Source organism: Zootoca vivipara, chromosome 1 (genome assembly GCF_963506605.1).
Source record: "Zootoca vivipara chromosome 1, rZooViv1.1, whole genome shotgun sequence".
NCBI classification, from domain to species: domain Eukaryota; kingdom Metazoa; phylum Chordata; class Lepidosauria; order Squamata; family Lacertidae; genus Zootoca; species Zootoca vivipara.
In genome coordinates this window covers 30335836-30351918 of record NC_083276.1, presented here as the reverse complement: position 1 = coordinate 30351918, position 16083 = coordinate 30335836, and the positions used below count along the sequence as shown (strand labels likewise).

The 16083-nt window shown below is 42.1% G+C and overlaps 1 protein-coding gene across 4 annotated transcripts in view; it reads left to right on the top strand.

Moving 5' to 3' along the window:
- The first annotated feature begins 731 nt into the window (after positions 1-731).
- YLPM1 (YLP motif containing 1) overlaps positions 732-16083 on the top strand; it is a 55196-nt gene continuing 39844 nt past the window's right edge. For 2 of the 4 annotated variants that reach the window (XM_035108517.2, XM_035108499.2), the window contains exons 1-4: positions 732-1796; positions 7738-7977; positions 11964-12155; positions 13282-14891. In XM_035108517.2, the coding sequence (XP_034964408.2) occupies positions 825-1796; positions 7738-7977; positions 11964-12155; positions 13282-14891 (3014 nt within the window). In that variant the 5' untranslated portion in view covers positions 732-824. The remainder of the gene's footprint in view (positions 1797-7737; positions 7978-11963; positions 12156-13281; positions 14892-16083) is intronic. The other 2 variants (XM_035108491.2, XM_035108509.2) reach the window with 2 other exon arrangements.

The following is a 16083-nucleotide window of genomic DNA, read 5'->3' as shown; positions in this document are numbered from 1 at the left end:
AATTCCAACTAAACATCAGGCAGAACTTTCTGACAGCTGTTTGACAGTGGAACGATCTCCCTCATGAGGTTGTGGGCTCTCCTTCCCTGGAGGTTTTTAAGCAGAGGTTGGATGCCATCTGTCATGGATGTTTTAGCTGCGATTCCTGCACTGCAGGGGTTGAACTAGAGAACCCTTGGGGGTCCCTTCCAATGCTACAATTCTATGATTCTAGGAAAATGCCAACCTCAGCACTCGCTCAGCATGTGAAATGTGCCAACTAATCCCAAAAGGTTGGTGGCCTGATGTAGTGAGATGGAAGGATGGTAATGGTTTTGTTTTTTTCTGTTGCCAAACTAATACAGTAGCCCTCTTGCTCTGGTCCTACTTGTGGGCTTCTCAGAAGCATCTAGTTGCCCACTTCCAGAACAGAACGCTGAACAAGTTCCACAAGGTTGGCATCACTTATATTTCCACATAATGTAATCATACCAACAAAAAACCGGTATGGAAGGGGAGGGGCGTATTTGATGGACGTTAATATAAAAGCTGAAGTTCTTCGACAAAGCTACAGGCTTTCCCCTTGTTCCAGGCGACATAGCCCTGCCTTGGCCAAGGCGTTCTCGCGGGGAGCGCCCAGATTATTGCTCCGTTGAGTCAGTTGCCTAGGGCCGAACCGGAAACACTCTAGCTTGAGGAAGTCGCTCTCTATGACTCCGGCTATCCACGCAGGCGCAGTGGACCGCACGCGTCCCGTCGCCACCCGCCGCTTTCGCGGCCTATGCTTAGGTGCTGCTGCCGCCGCCGCCGCCACTGCCGCTTCCTGAGAACCGCTTCCCGACTCCATGTTCCCGGCGTGGGGTTTGTACGGGGCGGCCCCCGGGGCTTACCCTCCCCCGCCCACCATGATGCCTCCGCCGCCAATGGCCGGGCCTCCTCCGGCCATGCCGCCGCCGGCTCTGGGCAGCTACGCGGCTTCATCGGCGACTCCTGGTGCTGCTATGGCCGCCGCCGGCACGTCCGGCTTTCTGAGCCTGCAGGAGCAGCACTTGGTCCAGTTGCAACAGCTCCAGCAAATGCACCAGAAGCAGCTGCAGTCGGTGTTGCTGGGCGGGCCTCCCCCTCCACCCGGCGGGCCTCCCCCGAGCCTGCCGCCGCCCCTGCCCAGCGCCGCTCCCGCCGCTCCCTGGCAGCCGCCATTGCCCCAAGGGCCGCCCTCCGCGCGCAGCTATCAGAAGCCGTTCAAGCCCCGCGAGCCCTCGCCGCCGCCTCCTCCTCTCCCGCGGGACCCGCTTCTCCACAATGCCCAGAGGCCTCCTCTGCCTCTCGGAGAGGATGTCAAGGAGCCGCCTCGGGATGAGTGGAAGCCCCTCGGCCCCACGGCCAGCCCTCGCGTGGCTATGGACATGGACCTGGCCTCTCCGCCACAGTCACCTGCCCAGTCGTACATGCCCTCAGGACCCTCCCTTGAGACGGGCTCTTACATGTCTCAGTCTCTGCCGCCACAGAAATCCTCGTCGCAGCCCTACCAACCCCGTTCTCAGTTGCCTAAGGCACCACGCACCTTTTCGGATCACCCTCCTCCAGCAGTTTCTCAGCCTTACCAGTCCCAGGCTTACCAACCCGCCCCCCAGACCTCAGCTTGCCAACCAGGCCAGCCCATTACTCCATCTGACTCACGCTTCGCCCCATCCCAGATTCCTCAGCCAGCTCTTGAACCTCAGGAGTTAAGACAGGGCAGTGGTACAGACATAGATATTAGGTGTGAGCGACAGCAAGCCGCCCTACACGCAGACACCTCCACAATGACCGCCCAGGTAAGAATGATGTGTCTGTCATAATTTGAATAGTTCGATAGGACCCAGGGGTTAGATGTGCATAGGTGGGAGTTGGAGTAAGATAAAAATTGACAAGTTGGAATACCAGGTTCTCATTTAAATAGGAGGCATCTTGGTTAAAATTAGGCCATAGGGTCTAAAGCAAAGATGACTGACCTCCCACCCAAGAGCCTAGTCTTGACTAGACCCATGAGAGAGACCTCACCAGTTTTGATGGTGGTAAAAAGTGCACACAATCCTGGGTGAAAAGAAAGGAGGGATTTAAAACTGCCCAACCCAATGCCCTGATGAGGGTGCAAATTATCTCCTCCCTGGTTATCAGAATGGCCGTCTGATGAGTGGGGAGGAGCTGCTGGCATTCCTACCTTCATTTATTTGCTAAGTTATTTCTTTTCTGCTGTCATATTGGGGCTGCTTGATAAATTATGCTTTTCCAAAACAAAAAGGACTTCTTTGTGTAGGAAATGTGAAAACTCACAGGTTAGCGCCATGTGGGTGCTAAGTCTGCCTGGACAAGCATTCATAAGTTCATATCTTTTCTTTGAAGGAAGTGCTTTCATTTTAGAAAACAGTTAACAAATAAATTGGCTTTAATGCACTTTTTTTTTCAAAACAGGAGTGGATAATTTTGGGGGCTTAATAGAAGCTAAGAAGTCTCAGGCCTAGAACATTGGGTTTTTGTTTTTATTTTTAAGAAACTGAGTGCCTCAGAGTTAAGCAGAATGCTTTTCAACTCTGAAAATCACAGGCAGTCCCATGTGTTGGGGACTACAAGAGAGCTTCTGAGAAGGCTTGTGCTGTTGTTCCTTTCCTTTTTTTTATTTGAAATAAGATTCATTTCCTCCTTTAGGAGCAGAGCGGGTATGATTTGAACATGTTGCTCATTCACAGCAAGCCATAGTTTGTTTCTAACTATGATTTTCGTGGCATTTGAAGGGGGCTGGTATGGAATTACCTTGGATTGTGATGTAAGAATTTCACTCCCTGGGGCCCCATATCCATTTCAGTCGCTCACAATTAATGAGGGAATAACAGCAGTGATTTAATTTTCTTTTTCAGTTACCTTCAGAAAAGGTAACCTTATAAATATTCATAGGATTGCTGTCAGTGGTATACCATGCAATTGCAGTGCATACTTTACTATAAGGGAGAATGCTGGACTGGAGGGGAAAATAACACATGTGCTATTTGCCTGTGTGTTTGCTACTATTCTCTGAACTCTGTGGTATTCTTGTTCCATGCATATATTGTTGTTGTTGTTGTTGTTGTTTAGTCGTGTCCGACTCTTCGTGACCCCATGGACCATAGCATGCCAGGCACTCCTGTCTTCCACTACCTCCCGCAGTTTGGTCAAACTCACGTTCGTAGCTTCGAGAACACTGTCAAACCATCTCATCCTCTGTCGTCCCCTTCTCCTAGTGCCCTCCATCTAGTGCCCTATAGCTACTATTGCATTACTACCATGCATATATAGCTACTATTGTAGCTATATATGGTACTATTACTACCATGCATATATAGCTACTATTAATAATTATTGCTGTGCTTTGTTTATAACTGTGCAAAAGGGAATTAGCACTTAGGCACACGTATCCAGGCAGACTTGCCCACTCCATGGTGATCTAACATTAATTTTACAATTCTTGTGAAAAATACATGAGAGTATATGAGAAGTGGGAAAGAAATGGGTGCCTTTCTTTGAAGAGCAGACCTGTTATTTCTTCATGTAACGGTTGAAAATTTCTAAGGTGGAAAGAATGAAAACTGTATACTTACGAATTTAATGCGTTCCGAACACACATTTGTAAGTCGAAAAAAATTGTGAGTCGAATCCCATAGGAATGCATTGGGAGAAAAAAATTGTAAGTAGAAGCAACCCTATCTAAAAATTTGTAAGTAGAAAAAATCCTATCTAAACCGCATCCAAGATGGCGGACGGAGCTCTATTCGTAAGTAGAGTTATTCATAAGTAGAGGTACCACTGTACTTCATTGACGCTAGTATTCTGTGTGAGGTTGGAGCAGGGATTCAGAATGGCACATGCTCAGATTCTTCTTTCTCCTATGCAATTTGTTTAAGCTCAGTTATGTGTAAGGCAGGGAGAAAAAGGGATATGTCCCTAACTTTTGTGTTACATTGTGGTACATTTTCATTTGTATTTGTTTAAAATTTTGATCACTGAGAGTCATTTTGTGAGCCAGTTCTCAAGCCAGTTTTCAGATCTTTAATTGTAAGATTTCTATACCAAGTAATAGGGGTAGATTACTGACCTGTTAGTTGAGTCATCATATTGATAAAATCATTTCTTTAGGAGGTCAAATCTTACTAATAATTACCGGTAGTCAGCATATCAGCTGTATTCTTACTGCTTCTGGTAGCAGGAGGGGTAGCAGTCTAAACCTGCACTTTCGGCCCTTCCATTGTCTCCTGGGGTGAATTTAGTTATTATACCTACATGTTGGGTGATGTAAATTATGTCAGGTTCTGTGGGTGGGAGTGGGACCAATGGATAGACAGTGTTAGGATGCAATGCAATTTTGTTATCTCTCTCCTTGCCTTCAACATACCCATTCACCACCCCACTTGACCAGGGTGGATTTGATTTAAATCAAACTGATTTAAATCACGATTTAAATCACGATTTAAATCACTAGTCAGTAAGGCTTGATTTAAATCATAGTTTTCTACATAAAGACTAATTCTTGCTGGTATAACTTTAATATGCAAGTAGATGAAGATTTTTAGAATAACAACTTTTCATATTAGTTTTTTATCCCCAGTTTAATAGGTTAATCATTCATATTTGGACAACTTTACTGTTGTACTTAATAATAAAAATAATCATTACCTTAATAATAACAATTTAAATAGATTTATTCAACTGAAACAATAACATTACAGCATATGTTATTTGTTAAACAAACATCCATGTTTGTTAACTAATTTGGCTAAACAAAAACAATATATATATATATTAAGAAACTTAGACTGTCAGCCCAGCCTACACATGAAAAACTTAAATACTGTCCACTCCAAACAATCAGAAAAATATTGTTTCTATTCTATTCACTGAACTTCTTGAAACTTAGCACTGAAGGGGTTGTTTCTGTATTCATAGGTTTGTAGAACAATAGGATTAAGGTCTTTTTCTCAACTCTGTTCATGTTATAACTTTTTTGCTGGGAAGAAGAGGCATGTGATCTCTGTTGAGTCAAATTCAGTTTTGAGAACTGCAAAAGTAAACCAAGCACCTGCGATAATATCTTGTAGGCAGAGAAACTGCCCAATAATCTTACAAATACCTCTGGAAGAGCATGACATTGTGAATGGATTAATGGAATTTATTTAGCCCCAAAATTAAACATATACAACCTTATTCTACATAGTTAAAAAACTAATCTTTATTTCATGATGGAATAACCTTTGGGTGGTAATATATTTTCCTCAAAAAGCATTTTATTTTAAAAAATCCAATTTAAATCAAAAAAATCGATTTAAATCAAAAAAATCCGATTTTTTTTATTTTTTTAAAAAAAATCATTGATTTTTATCCACCCTGCACTTGACAGAACCCTTTTTTTGTCTTTTACACTGACACAGCTTCTACTGGTTTAATTTGGGGAGATACACCACTTCCTAACTTCTGTATCTGGGGGTAAGGATTGTATTGTATGTCCCATTGATCTCAGTGAGACTTTATCATAAAAAACACAGAGGATTGGGGCTGTTCTGGTCATTCAGGCAGAAAACATGAATTTTGAGCAAAAGGGAAATTAGATATATGCAGCATTAGCTGTACTGTCACATCTTTAATTTTTCTACAATCAGTAGCTGCCCAGATAGTAATCCTGATAGGGAGACCATATATCTATGTGGTCCAATCATATTCTATGTGTTTTGTAGTCTACTACAAAAAATGAATAAAGAGGGGTTTTTTCATGTTATTCAGTTTCACAGAGAAATAAATGTTATTAGAAATGACTGCATGTGGACATGTGCAAACATCACAATCATCACAGTTTTAAAAAATTAACCAGAAAACAGAAATGGCCAATCTATAATAACTGATGACTTCAGAGGTATCAGCAGAGGATTCTCTCTATATATAATTTAGTTTTCAAAACTTAAGAAAGCAAAATTTCTGCAGGCTTAAAAGTAACACAATCTTTTTTTAAAAGACCTGAATCCTCCCCACAAGAGAATGAGAATAGCTCCAAAGAAAGGGAGAAATGTTTTATTGACCTCTTTGAAACACTTATCATAAATACAATTTTTTAATGTTTATAGAATTTATTTAAACATCACCTTCCCTTAAGCAAAGAATCAGGAAATGGTGAAAAATTAGTATGGCAGCAAAGTACGTATGTAGAGATTGGTCTTTGTAGCTACAGAGTACAGTAATTGGAGTGAAGCTACCAAGCAACTACAGATTAATACAAAGCCAACCATGGTTGTATGCATTTCTCCATTTTTTGGCACACATCTAAGCAGCATTTCGACATCCAACATGTTCTAAGATGCGGTATACTCCCTGTGTTTATGCATATTTTGAAAGAAAACAAATACAGTTGGTGCCTTTAGCACCAACAGATGCTGAAGAAAAGTTGGGCTACAACAAACCCAGGGCAGACAAAAGGGTTAATCTGAAGCAGAATAAAAGTGTAACCTGCACAATGGTGGGGTTTTTTACAGTAGAATGTGGGGAAAAACGTGTTCCTTGTTTAAGCAAGCATATAAGCACATTGTAACAAGTCTGATATCATTGCTTTAATTTGTCTCAGACTGGTTTGTACAGGCAATGCTTAAAAAATTGGCGTTGGGTTCTTGCTGAGCTTCTTGCATGTATGGGACAACAGGGGTGTATGTATTAATGTCCCCACATGTCCAAAGCATGCTTAGGAGGGTCACCATGGGCCAGAACAACCCGCTTCTGAGAATGTTATAAATTAGCCAAGCACATTTTGTGACTGGCACAGGCAGTGGCGGAGCTTCATGCTCGGCACCGGAGGCGGGGGCGCGTTCGGGGGCGGGGCGCGCCTCCCAGAGGGGCGGGGTGAGCGCCCACGATGGCGCCCCTTGGAGCCCGCCGCTCGGGGTGGCCCGTCCCTATATTCCTACGCCCCTGGGCACAGGTTCATTTGCAACCACATGGTGATTGCTGGATTCTAGATTGATGACTTTGAGATTTATTCTGAAACAATGTACAGCTTAGATAAAACAGTATAAGTCACAGTACTAAAGTAATTTTCAAACTATAAATTCCATTTTTCTGTTATTTATATATGAATTTGTTTGAAACTTTCTTGCCCTGCCCTTCTGCCAATACTGTACCCTAGGCCAGATTGAAAAATAGAATCAGTCATAATGAAAGGAAGTAAAATAAAGGAAACATGGACACTCAATGTTTAAGCAAAAATGATAAAAAATGTTATGATTATTGACAAATTAAAGGCCATCAATTACAAAACCATTCCATAATTAAAATCCTATTAAAGGCCTATATTTTCACTGGGCCTTTTGATGCTTACTGCAAAGGAATAGCTGTAGCAACCTGGGGTCATATCCAGTGCTGCGTCAGAAATTTTTTTCTTGTGGAATGGGACCTCCCCTTCCTTCTGTGTACCCCCAAAATTTGTTTCAGAGGGTTCTTCAATTCTCTCAAGCAGACTTTGAGGGCACACAGGGGCTTGCTGGTATGGCAGAAGGAGGAGGATAACTCACATTGTGCATTCAGAAGTCTGCTGAACAAATGAGACTGCAGTGTTGGATGCTACTCTCGGTTTTTTCAGTAGGTCCAAGTGTCCTTTGAAAATGAGGCTCATTTGCCATTTTTCAGTGGTTAATGTAGCTTTCTTTGTAGGATATGACCTTGTCTCTTAAGCCTAGATACTACTGTACTTCTCATCTTTTTTTGTTATAGGAGCAGCAGCAATTTTGGTATCAACAGCATCTGCTTACTCTGCAGCAAAGGGCAAAAGCACATGCACTGGGACAGCAGCTGCCATCAGGTCTAGGAGTGGTAAATGATACTCCTGAGCAGAGGCAAGAAGAAAGGGAAATACCCATTTCTGATGTGCTTTCTGACCCCTCTTTGCTTTCTGAGCCCAAATTACTGCAGCCCAAAGGTGATGACCTTCCTTTGTCATCTGTTGAGCCCAAGGTATGCTGTGCACAGAGGTATCATTATGTGTTGTGTTCATTCTTCTGTCATTTCAGATTGTCTGGAAGGACTGATTGAAAAAAATAGAGCCCTGGTGCAGTAGGCTTAGAACACAGGGATGATTTATGAGAACTTTTGCTGATCAGTTGTGGTTTACATGGCCCTAATACAAGCCTTAAAGACAACAGTCATTGGGTTTATGTGCTTTTCTAAACAAAGTATTGAAGTTTTTTTTAAAAAAATACATTTCATAGCAAGTATATAAATTTTCCTTGCATCTTCAGCATAGGTTGAAGAGATAAATCTAAATTAATCAGAAATGAACTGCAACTCCCTATAAAGATCTCTGTGGGATCCATTGTCCCTCTGTTGTGTAAATGGTGACTGTAGTAGAGCACATGTTTTTCTGGCAAATGACTGGCCGTTTTGATGTCCAGTTCAAAATGTTTAGCATTCTGTCATGTGGATACAGGTAGGTAGCCGTGTTGGTCTGGCGTAGTCGAAACAAATTTTTTAAAAAAATATTCTTCCAGTAGCACCTTAGAGACCAACTAAGTTTGTCATTGGTATGAGCTTTCATGTGCATGCACACTTCTTCAGATACGCTGTCATGTGGAGTTTAATCATCGTGTGGAAATGCTGTGTGCATTGGGGGATGTCTGTATGTGGAGTGGAAAGTCTCAAAAATGGTACTGCTATTCAAAGCTTCCTTTGGGTATCTTCATTACTTGAAGGTACCAAACGATAACACGGTATAATTATTTGTGCTTCTGTGTTGACTTTGCATTCAGGAAGAATTTGCATTACATATTTCCAACACTGTAAAACAATAGCATCTCCATATTAGAATCAAGCTTTAAGGGTTGCCATGCTGGAGCAAACCATAATTCACAGAGATAAGTCTAGTATTATGTATCCACTGTGGATACATAAATAGTTCGTTTTAAACTATGGTTTAATATTAAGTGTGATTCAGGACAGTGTGTTCCTTATATTTTACTTACTCTCTTGGCGTGCTGTTCTCTACCCATAAGTTTGTTTTTCTGTTTCTTAATTTTAGATTCTGTACCCTATTAACACACAAAGCAGCAAAAGCTCTTTTACATTCTATTCTGACCATTCTATGGATTTCATATGGTGTGATAGGCCAGTTATATTTCTTTATTTTTATTTTAAAATAGTAAGGAAGTGTACAACGTAATGTGCAAATACAATAAAGCATAAAATGCCATAAAATAATATGAAGATATAATACATCTCTGCTCTTGGTTTGAAGCATTCAGTGTATGTAGGATTTCTCCTACAGTTTCTGACAAGAGTGAGTTGTTATTTCTGGTGATTGGATTTAAATGTTAAGACTTAAAATGATGTACTACTTGGGCAAGTGTTAGGCAAATAAATTCCTGGGCACATCACCAATTAATTAGTTCATCAGCCATCATTAAAAGTGGTATGGTCCTAAAGTGATAATTTGACTACTCTGGAAGAGTTAAATATCCCCAGTAATCCTAAAGTCTTGGTCCAGCATCAGTTTGTTCTTTTTTTGGAACACTTTTATCTCATTTTATAGCCCCAAGATAGGACATGGGTGGCGCTGTGGTCTAAAGCAGTGGTCCTCAACCCCCGGGCCACGGACTGGTACCAGTGCATGGATCAATTGGTACTGGGCCGCCCAAGGAACATTTAAATACAATTAAATTAAAATTATTAGATCAAAACAATCAACATCCCCCCCCCCTCAGCAGGCCGCGGTAAAATTATCAAATGTTGACTGGTCCGCGGCGATAAAAAGGTTGGGGAGCACTGGTCTAAAGCACTGAGCCTCTTGGGCTTGCCAATCAGAAGGTCAGCGGTTTGAATCCCCGCGACGGGGTGAGCTCCTGTTGCTTGGTCCCAGCTCCTGTCAACCTAGCAGTTCAAAAGCACGCCAAAAAGTGCAAGTAGATAAATGGGTACCACTCCGGCGGGAAGGAATATGGCGTTTTCACTGCTCTGGTTTCGGTGTTCCATTGCACCAGAAGCAGTTTAGTCATGCTGGTCATGTGACCCGGAAAATCTGTCTGCGGACAAACGCCAGCTCCCTTGGCTTGTAAAGCGAGATGAGCGCCGCAACCCCAGAGTCATCTGCGACTGGACTTAACTGTCAGGGGTCCAGACTAATTTAGCTGTACTTACAATACTTTGATTACACTAAAATCAATGGGATTGTACAACTACAGTTTAACAAACTTAACAGCATAAAGCTAAACAGATCTACTTATTAGCTAGTTCCATTGTTTTCAGTGGGTCTTATTTCCAGGCAAATGTGAATAGGATTATAGCCTTAGTTTGGGTCCAACTCTTGGTGTCCATATGGTGTTAAGATTATTCAGTCAGGATTTTTGCCATCTTCCTTGGAATCAGAATTTGCCTACCACCTATTAGTTTAACTGAGGATCTCTGAGTTAAGTGAGTCCTTGCAGTCCATGAGATTCTTATGCTAACTGGTATAGGCTTGTGTTGGAGTAGCTGGGCATAGGAAGGAAGGAATTTGCTTCATGGGCATAAATCACCTGATGGGTGAGGTGAAAGGTCAAATGAGCCAGTTGCTGTGGTAATGGCCTTGGAACTCTAGCTATACTGCAGTGTATTGATGTGATTAACGTATGCCAGCTAGTTTTGTGTTGATGTTGCTATTGCAGTTGAAGCCTTGGAATTAGAGCAACAGGGACACTCTGTATCTGTATATGAAAAGCCTGCAAACTGGAAGTTATTTTTCTGTTTGCTCAGTCTGTTACTTTTGCAACAGTAAAAGATCTGGACCTTGCTGGCTCTGCTTCTGTGTAGTAGCTATTACTTTGAGCACAACTTAGATTATATATATATATATATATATATATATATATATATATATATATATATATATATATGAATGATAGTATATTTATGTATAACCCACCCTTCTGACTAGGTTGCCCCAGCCACTTTGGGTGGCTTCCAACAAATATAAAAGTATTATGGATGTGTCTTACTATCTCAGATTACTAACAGTATGTATTTACCCAAGTTTGTATCTGGCATAACTCTTTAAGCTAAACAATTAAAGTTTTGTTAATATGCTATGCATAGATTTATTGGACAGAGTTATGTTTCAGCTATTTTCTATTGTAATCTAATTACTGTACAATTATTCTGGGTTATATGTGATGCCCTGGTGTCTTGTGGAGGCCACTCTCCCGTGATTGAGGATTTATGGTTTGCAATCAGTTGACTTATTTAACTAATTTATTTATTTCAGTGGGTCTGCTCTGAATATGACTTAGGTGAAATCTACACACATATAAAAACTGTTCTGAAAATGCTTTTTTAAAAAAAGTGTTTTAAAAAAATACATTGAATTTTCCATAAGGCTCACCATCGCCATATAATGTCACATTGTATATTGCACTTGAAACACACTTAAAACGTTTTATTTGTAACTGTACAGCTGAGTCTTTAGTTGTATATCATCCAGTGTCTTGCACAACAGATCATGCAATAGGGCAACTATCAGAATTTATTGCACTAGCATATCTCTTGAATTCAGAGATATTATAGTGCAATAAATTCTGATAGTTGTAAAATACCTGTTAAGTTTTTAAATGTTCTGGCAACAAAAAGTAGTGCTCTTGGGAAGTAGTGATTTTATTTTATTTTTGGTAGGAGATTCTCACTAAAAAAATAAAAATAAAATCTGTATTTGAAAAGGAGGAACTGGGATAATCCTGCTCTGACTTGTGCTCAGATATACCGGTACGTTCTACCATAAGCATGCAGTTACATTATGCTGTGCCTGGACTATTTAACTTGTTGAAGAAGGGGAGGACAGGACAAAACCCTCTGTATTTGCTTGCTTGCGGGCATGTACAACTACTCTTCCCAGTACTGACAATGATTAGAGCTGTATAACTGCTGTGCTGTATGACTGAACAAGTTTTCTACTATTTGATATTTGCTTATTCCTCCAGTTGAGCATTGAACCACCAGAGGATCCTGAGGAAAGTTTGAGATTACAACAGCTACAGGCGGCAGCCACACAATGGCAACAGCACCCGCAGCAGCGAGTGGGTTTCCAATATCAGAGAATAATGCAGCAGCATGCACAGTTGCAACAAATTCTACAACGCTACCAACAGATCATACAGACGCCACACTTGCCAGTGAGTCATTAAAGTAATATGATTTGATTCATTTTTTTCCCACTTGAGTGAGATACTTAATACGATTTAATGGTGTGAACAGAGTTTAATGGCTCTTCATGGTGGTCCACAGGTCAACTTTGGCTTGTTACCGGGTAGAGGTCCCAGTTTGGCCTAGCAAGCTGTTCTTGGTAAACCACAGCTTTCCGTCCCACCACATTGTATGTCACCTCAGGTGTGGAGCAGTTACCAAGGTGGCTCCAAATGAACAACTGGGAGAGTAAAGTGAGCTCCCAATTATTCTTTTGCTTTGAGCAAGGCATGCTTCAATCACCCATCAGCTGATCCTGATCTACCAGTGAGTGGTTAAATTGTGCCTTGCTCTAGGACTTGCACTGAAGCACCTGCTGAAGCGGAGGGAGGGGTCTCCATTTAAGCAGGGGTTAACTCATTTGTGATGCGGAGCAAGCCTCTTTGAAGCTGCTCTGGGGGTGCCCTTCAAAAAGCATCATCACCTTGACATCATTATGACTGATGGGCAACCAGCCAAATTTTGACCCATGAGGCAGATACAGATCTGAACCATCAGTGAAGAAAGTTCCCCAACTCTGATGTAGACCTTTGCTCATTGACTACATGTTAACTTCTGAAAAAGCAGACAAGAACCTAACATTTCAGTCTTGTTTTATGCTGTAACCTGCCCTATAATAGTGAATCAATGAAGAGTAGGCTAGAAATTGAACCGAGAAGAAGAAAAGTAATACTTTATATTGAAGCATCTTCCTTGTGAGAAGAAAACTAAAAAATATGTTCACTAATCTTCTAAATAGACTATGTAGAAAAACTTCCATTTTTTCAGTAGGTTTAATCATGCAATATATTTAGAGTCAGAGTGTAGAATCGTTTTAGTTTGGTAGGGGGTGGATCTGTGATGTTAAAGAAAAATAAAGTTAAAAGGCCCAAATCTATGGCTCCACCTTTAAAGCACAACAATTTCATGGAAGCTGTTGGAAAGCATGAACAGTTGGAAAGCATGAACAGACCTGTGCTTTGCTATGTGACAAGTAAGATATGTTTATGTTTAAAGCATTGTGAGTACATTGAATTAACTTATGGTGTGTTCCTTACTACTTTTTCTTTCTGGCAGACAATGTCAGTGGATATGCAGCTACAGCATTATGAAACACAGAACAAACAGTTCCAGCCACTTTACAAGGAGTGGGAACGTGAATTTCAGCAGTGGCAGGATCAGATTCAGGCCTACCCTCACAAAGACCAACTTCATGAGTGTGAGAAACAGTGGAAAATGTGGCAGGGACAGATGAAAGTCACTCACACCCACCTTCAGGAGAAAGTGAAGTCTCTTCGGAACATGAACAGTCAGTATACTGGGAGTGTAACTTTGCCGCCTGCATTTTCTGCATATTCTCAAACAGTACAAAGTGGTATGTCCGTCGGGCAGTCTACTTTGCCCTCAGCTGCACTGCCTCCACCTTCCACTGGATTCTCTTCTGGCCCACAAATGTCTGATATGCCTATTTCAAAAGAATCTGGTCCTCAGAGCACCCAGAGCACTGAAACACCGAGGCCAAATTTGTACCCTACTCCTGGTTCTTTTAAAGTTACTGAGTCACTTCCCACTCCCCAGGCTACGGAGATGGCCAAGCAAGGTCTGCTTTCTACCCCTACCGCTGCTTCTTTTTCATTTAAAGCAACTGAGTCTTCTACCACCTCACAGACCTCAGAGACAACCAGGCCACCTCCATTTCCTTCTCCTGCCTCTTACTCATTTAAAGAGTCACTTCCCACTCCCCAGGCTACGGAGATGGCCAAGCAAGGTCTGCTTTCTACCCCTACCGCTGCTTCTTTTTCATTTAAAGCAACTGAGTCTTCTACCACCTCACAGTCCTCAGAGACAACCAGGCCACCTCCATTTCCTTCTCCTGCCTCTTACTCATTTAAAGAGCCACTTCCCACTCCCCAGACTACGGAGATAGCCAAGCAAGGTCTGCTTTCTACCCCTACTGCTGCTTCTTTTTCATTTAAAGCAACTGAGTCTACCACCTCACAGGCCTCAGAGACAACCAGGCCACTTCCATTTTCTTCTCCTGCCTCTTACTCATTTAAAGAGTCACTTCCCACTCCCCAGACTACAGAGATGGCCAAGCAAGGCCTGCTTCCTACCCCTACCGCTGCTTCTTTTTCATTTAAAGCAACTGAGTCTCCTGCCACTTCCCAGAACATGGAGGCAACCAGGCCACCTCTGCTTCCTACCCCTGCTTTTCCTTTTAAAGGTAATGATACATCCATCATCACCCCGGCCATGGATATTGTCAGGCCAGGCCTGCTTCCCACCCCTTCTTCTGCTTCTTCCTTTTCATTTAAGGCTCCTGTTTCACCTGCCATGACCCACGCTACAATGGATGCAACCAGGCCACATCTTCTTCCCACCCCTGCTTCCTTTACTTTTAAAACTACTGATACATCTGCCACCGTGAATTACCACTCAAATGTGACATCATCTACTAGCACTTCAGACCAAGGCAGTTCTTATGTGCCTCTGGGCAAACAGGCAATGCCATTTGGTTCTGTTTCATCAGAACTAACTTCTGCTGAAGTAAAACCTCACTCTACAGTGTCCTCCTCATCTGCATCCACCACCAGCACCACTACTACCTATCAGAGCAGACCAGGGAGGTCAGCCGGGTTTCCTGATTCTGCCAGGGGACAGCGCCATGAAGGTCCAAGGGTGTCAAGGTAGGTTTTCTTTCTGACATTTTTGTATGGCAATGCTGGATTGGATGATAGTACAGTAGAAACACTCTTAAATATTGTTATGTAATCCAGTGTGCTTTGCCAGTAGGACATGGTATTTTATGTGACTGTGCTCATTTAGTGGTTGTTGCCCCCCCCCATGGTATCCCTGGCCTATTTTAATCTTATGCTTTACTGTACTTTAACCTCATACGTTCTTCAGAGTATTTCTTGAAATACCCAAAGCCAGGTCTTTCCCCCCAATTTTGTGTGTTATTAGTAGCTTTTTAATTGAATGTTCCAAAGGGAAAGGGGGAGCAGCTGGTGGTCCAGAACAAACCCAGTGCCCAGATATTCAAGTAAATAAACCTTTAGTAGGAGGCTATATATATACACACTACCCCATCTTCCTTATGTTTACAGAAGGTCACCTTCTCATATGCTGCCAGTTGTCATGTCCTCTAGCCAGGGGTGGCAGGTGGACTCCTTCCAATATTGGAGCATTAGGAATTTAGCCATCATGAGTGCCCTTAGAAACTAATAGAATCGTCTGTTCTTTACTTAATGATTCTCTTGGTGAGGGGCAAAACTTGAACCAAATCTGTGGGAGCCTGTAGTACCAGTCCTGAGTGCCAGAAGCTTTGTAGCCAAAACAGCTTCACTCACAAACAAGATGGAAGCATCCATATACTCAGGGGAAATGGAGAGTTAAAAATAAAACTTGCATGCAGAGTGTACTCAGGTGTGGGCTGCAGGGTGAAGGAAGGAGTAAATCCATGCACACCCCAGTAGGGCAATTACTTTCCTCCATGATGCATCAAATGCATATTGGGGGAAAGCATCAGGGAGGTTGTCAGTGAAAAGGGAATTGGGGCCAGAGTTAAGCCCCCTCTCCCAGTCACTCAGCTGCTGCTGTTCACAGGGCACTCTGGTTGCCAAACTCAGGTCTGCTGCCGAATGTATAATTCTGGTCTCACACAAAAAAAGCAGAGTTTGTGCTTTTGTTCCTGCTGCTCTATTTAGTAATATCCCACTTTACACAAAATTAGCAACAGTTTATATATAGTTTTTTATTTAAAACAACAACAACAAGAGCAAAAGTCTTCCTAAGTAAAATCATCTTCAGTGCCCACCTAAAAGCAGCAAAAGTGATTATTCTGCAGGTGTCTTGTTTGCACACACAAAAAAGAGATAA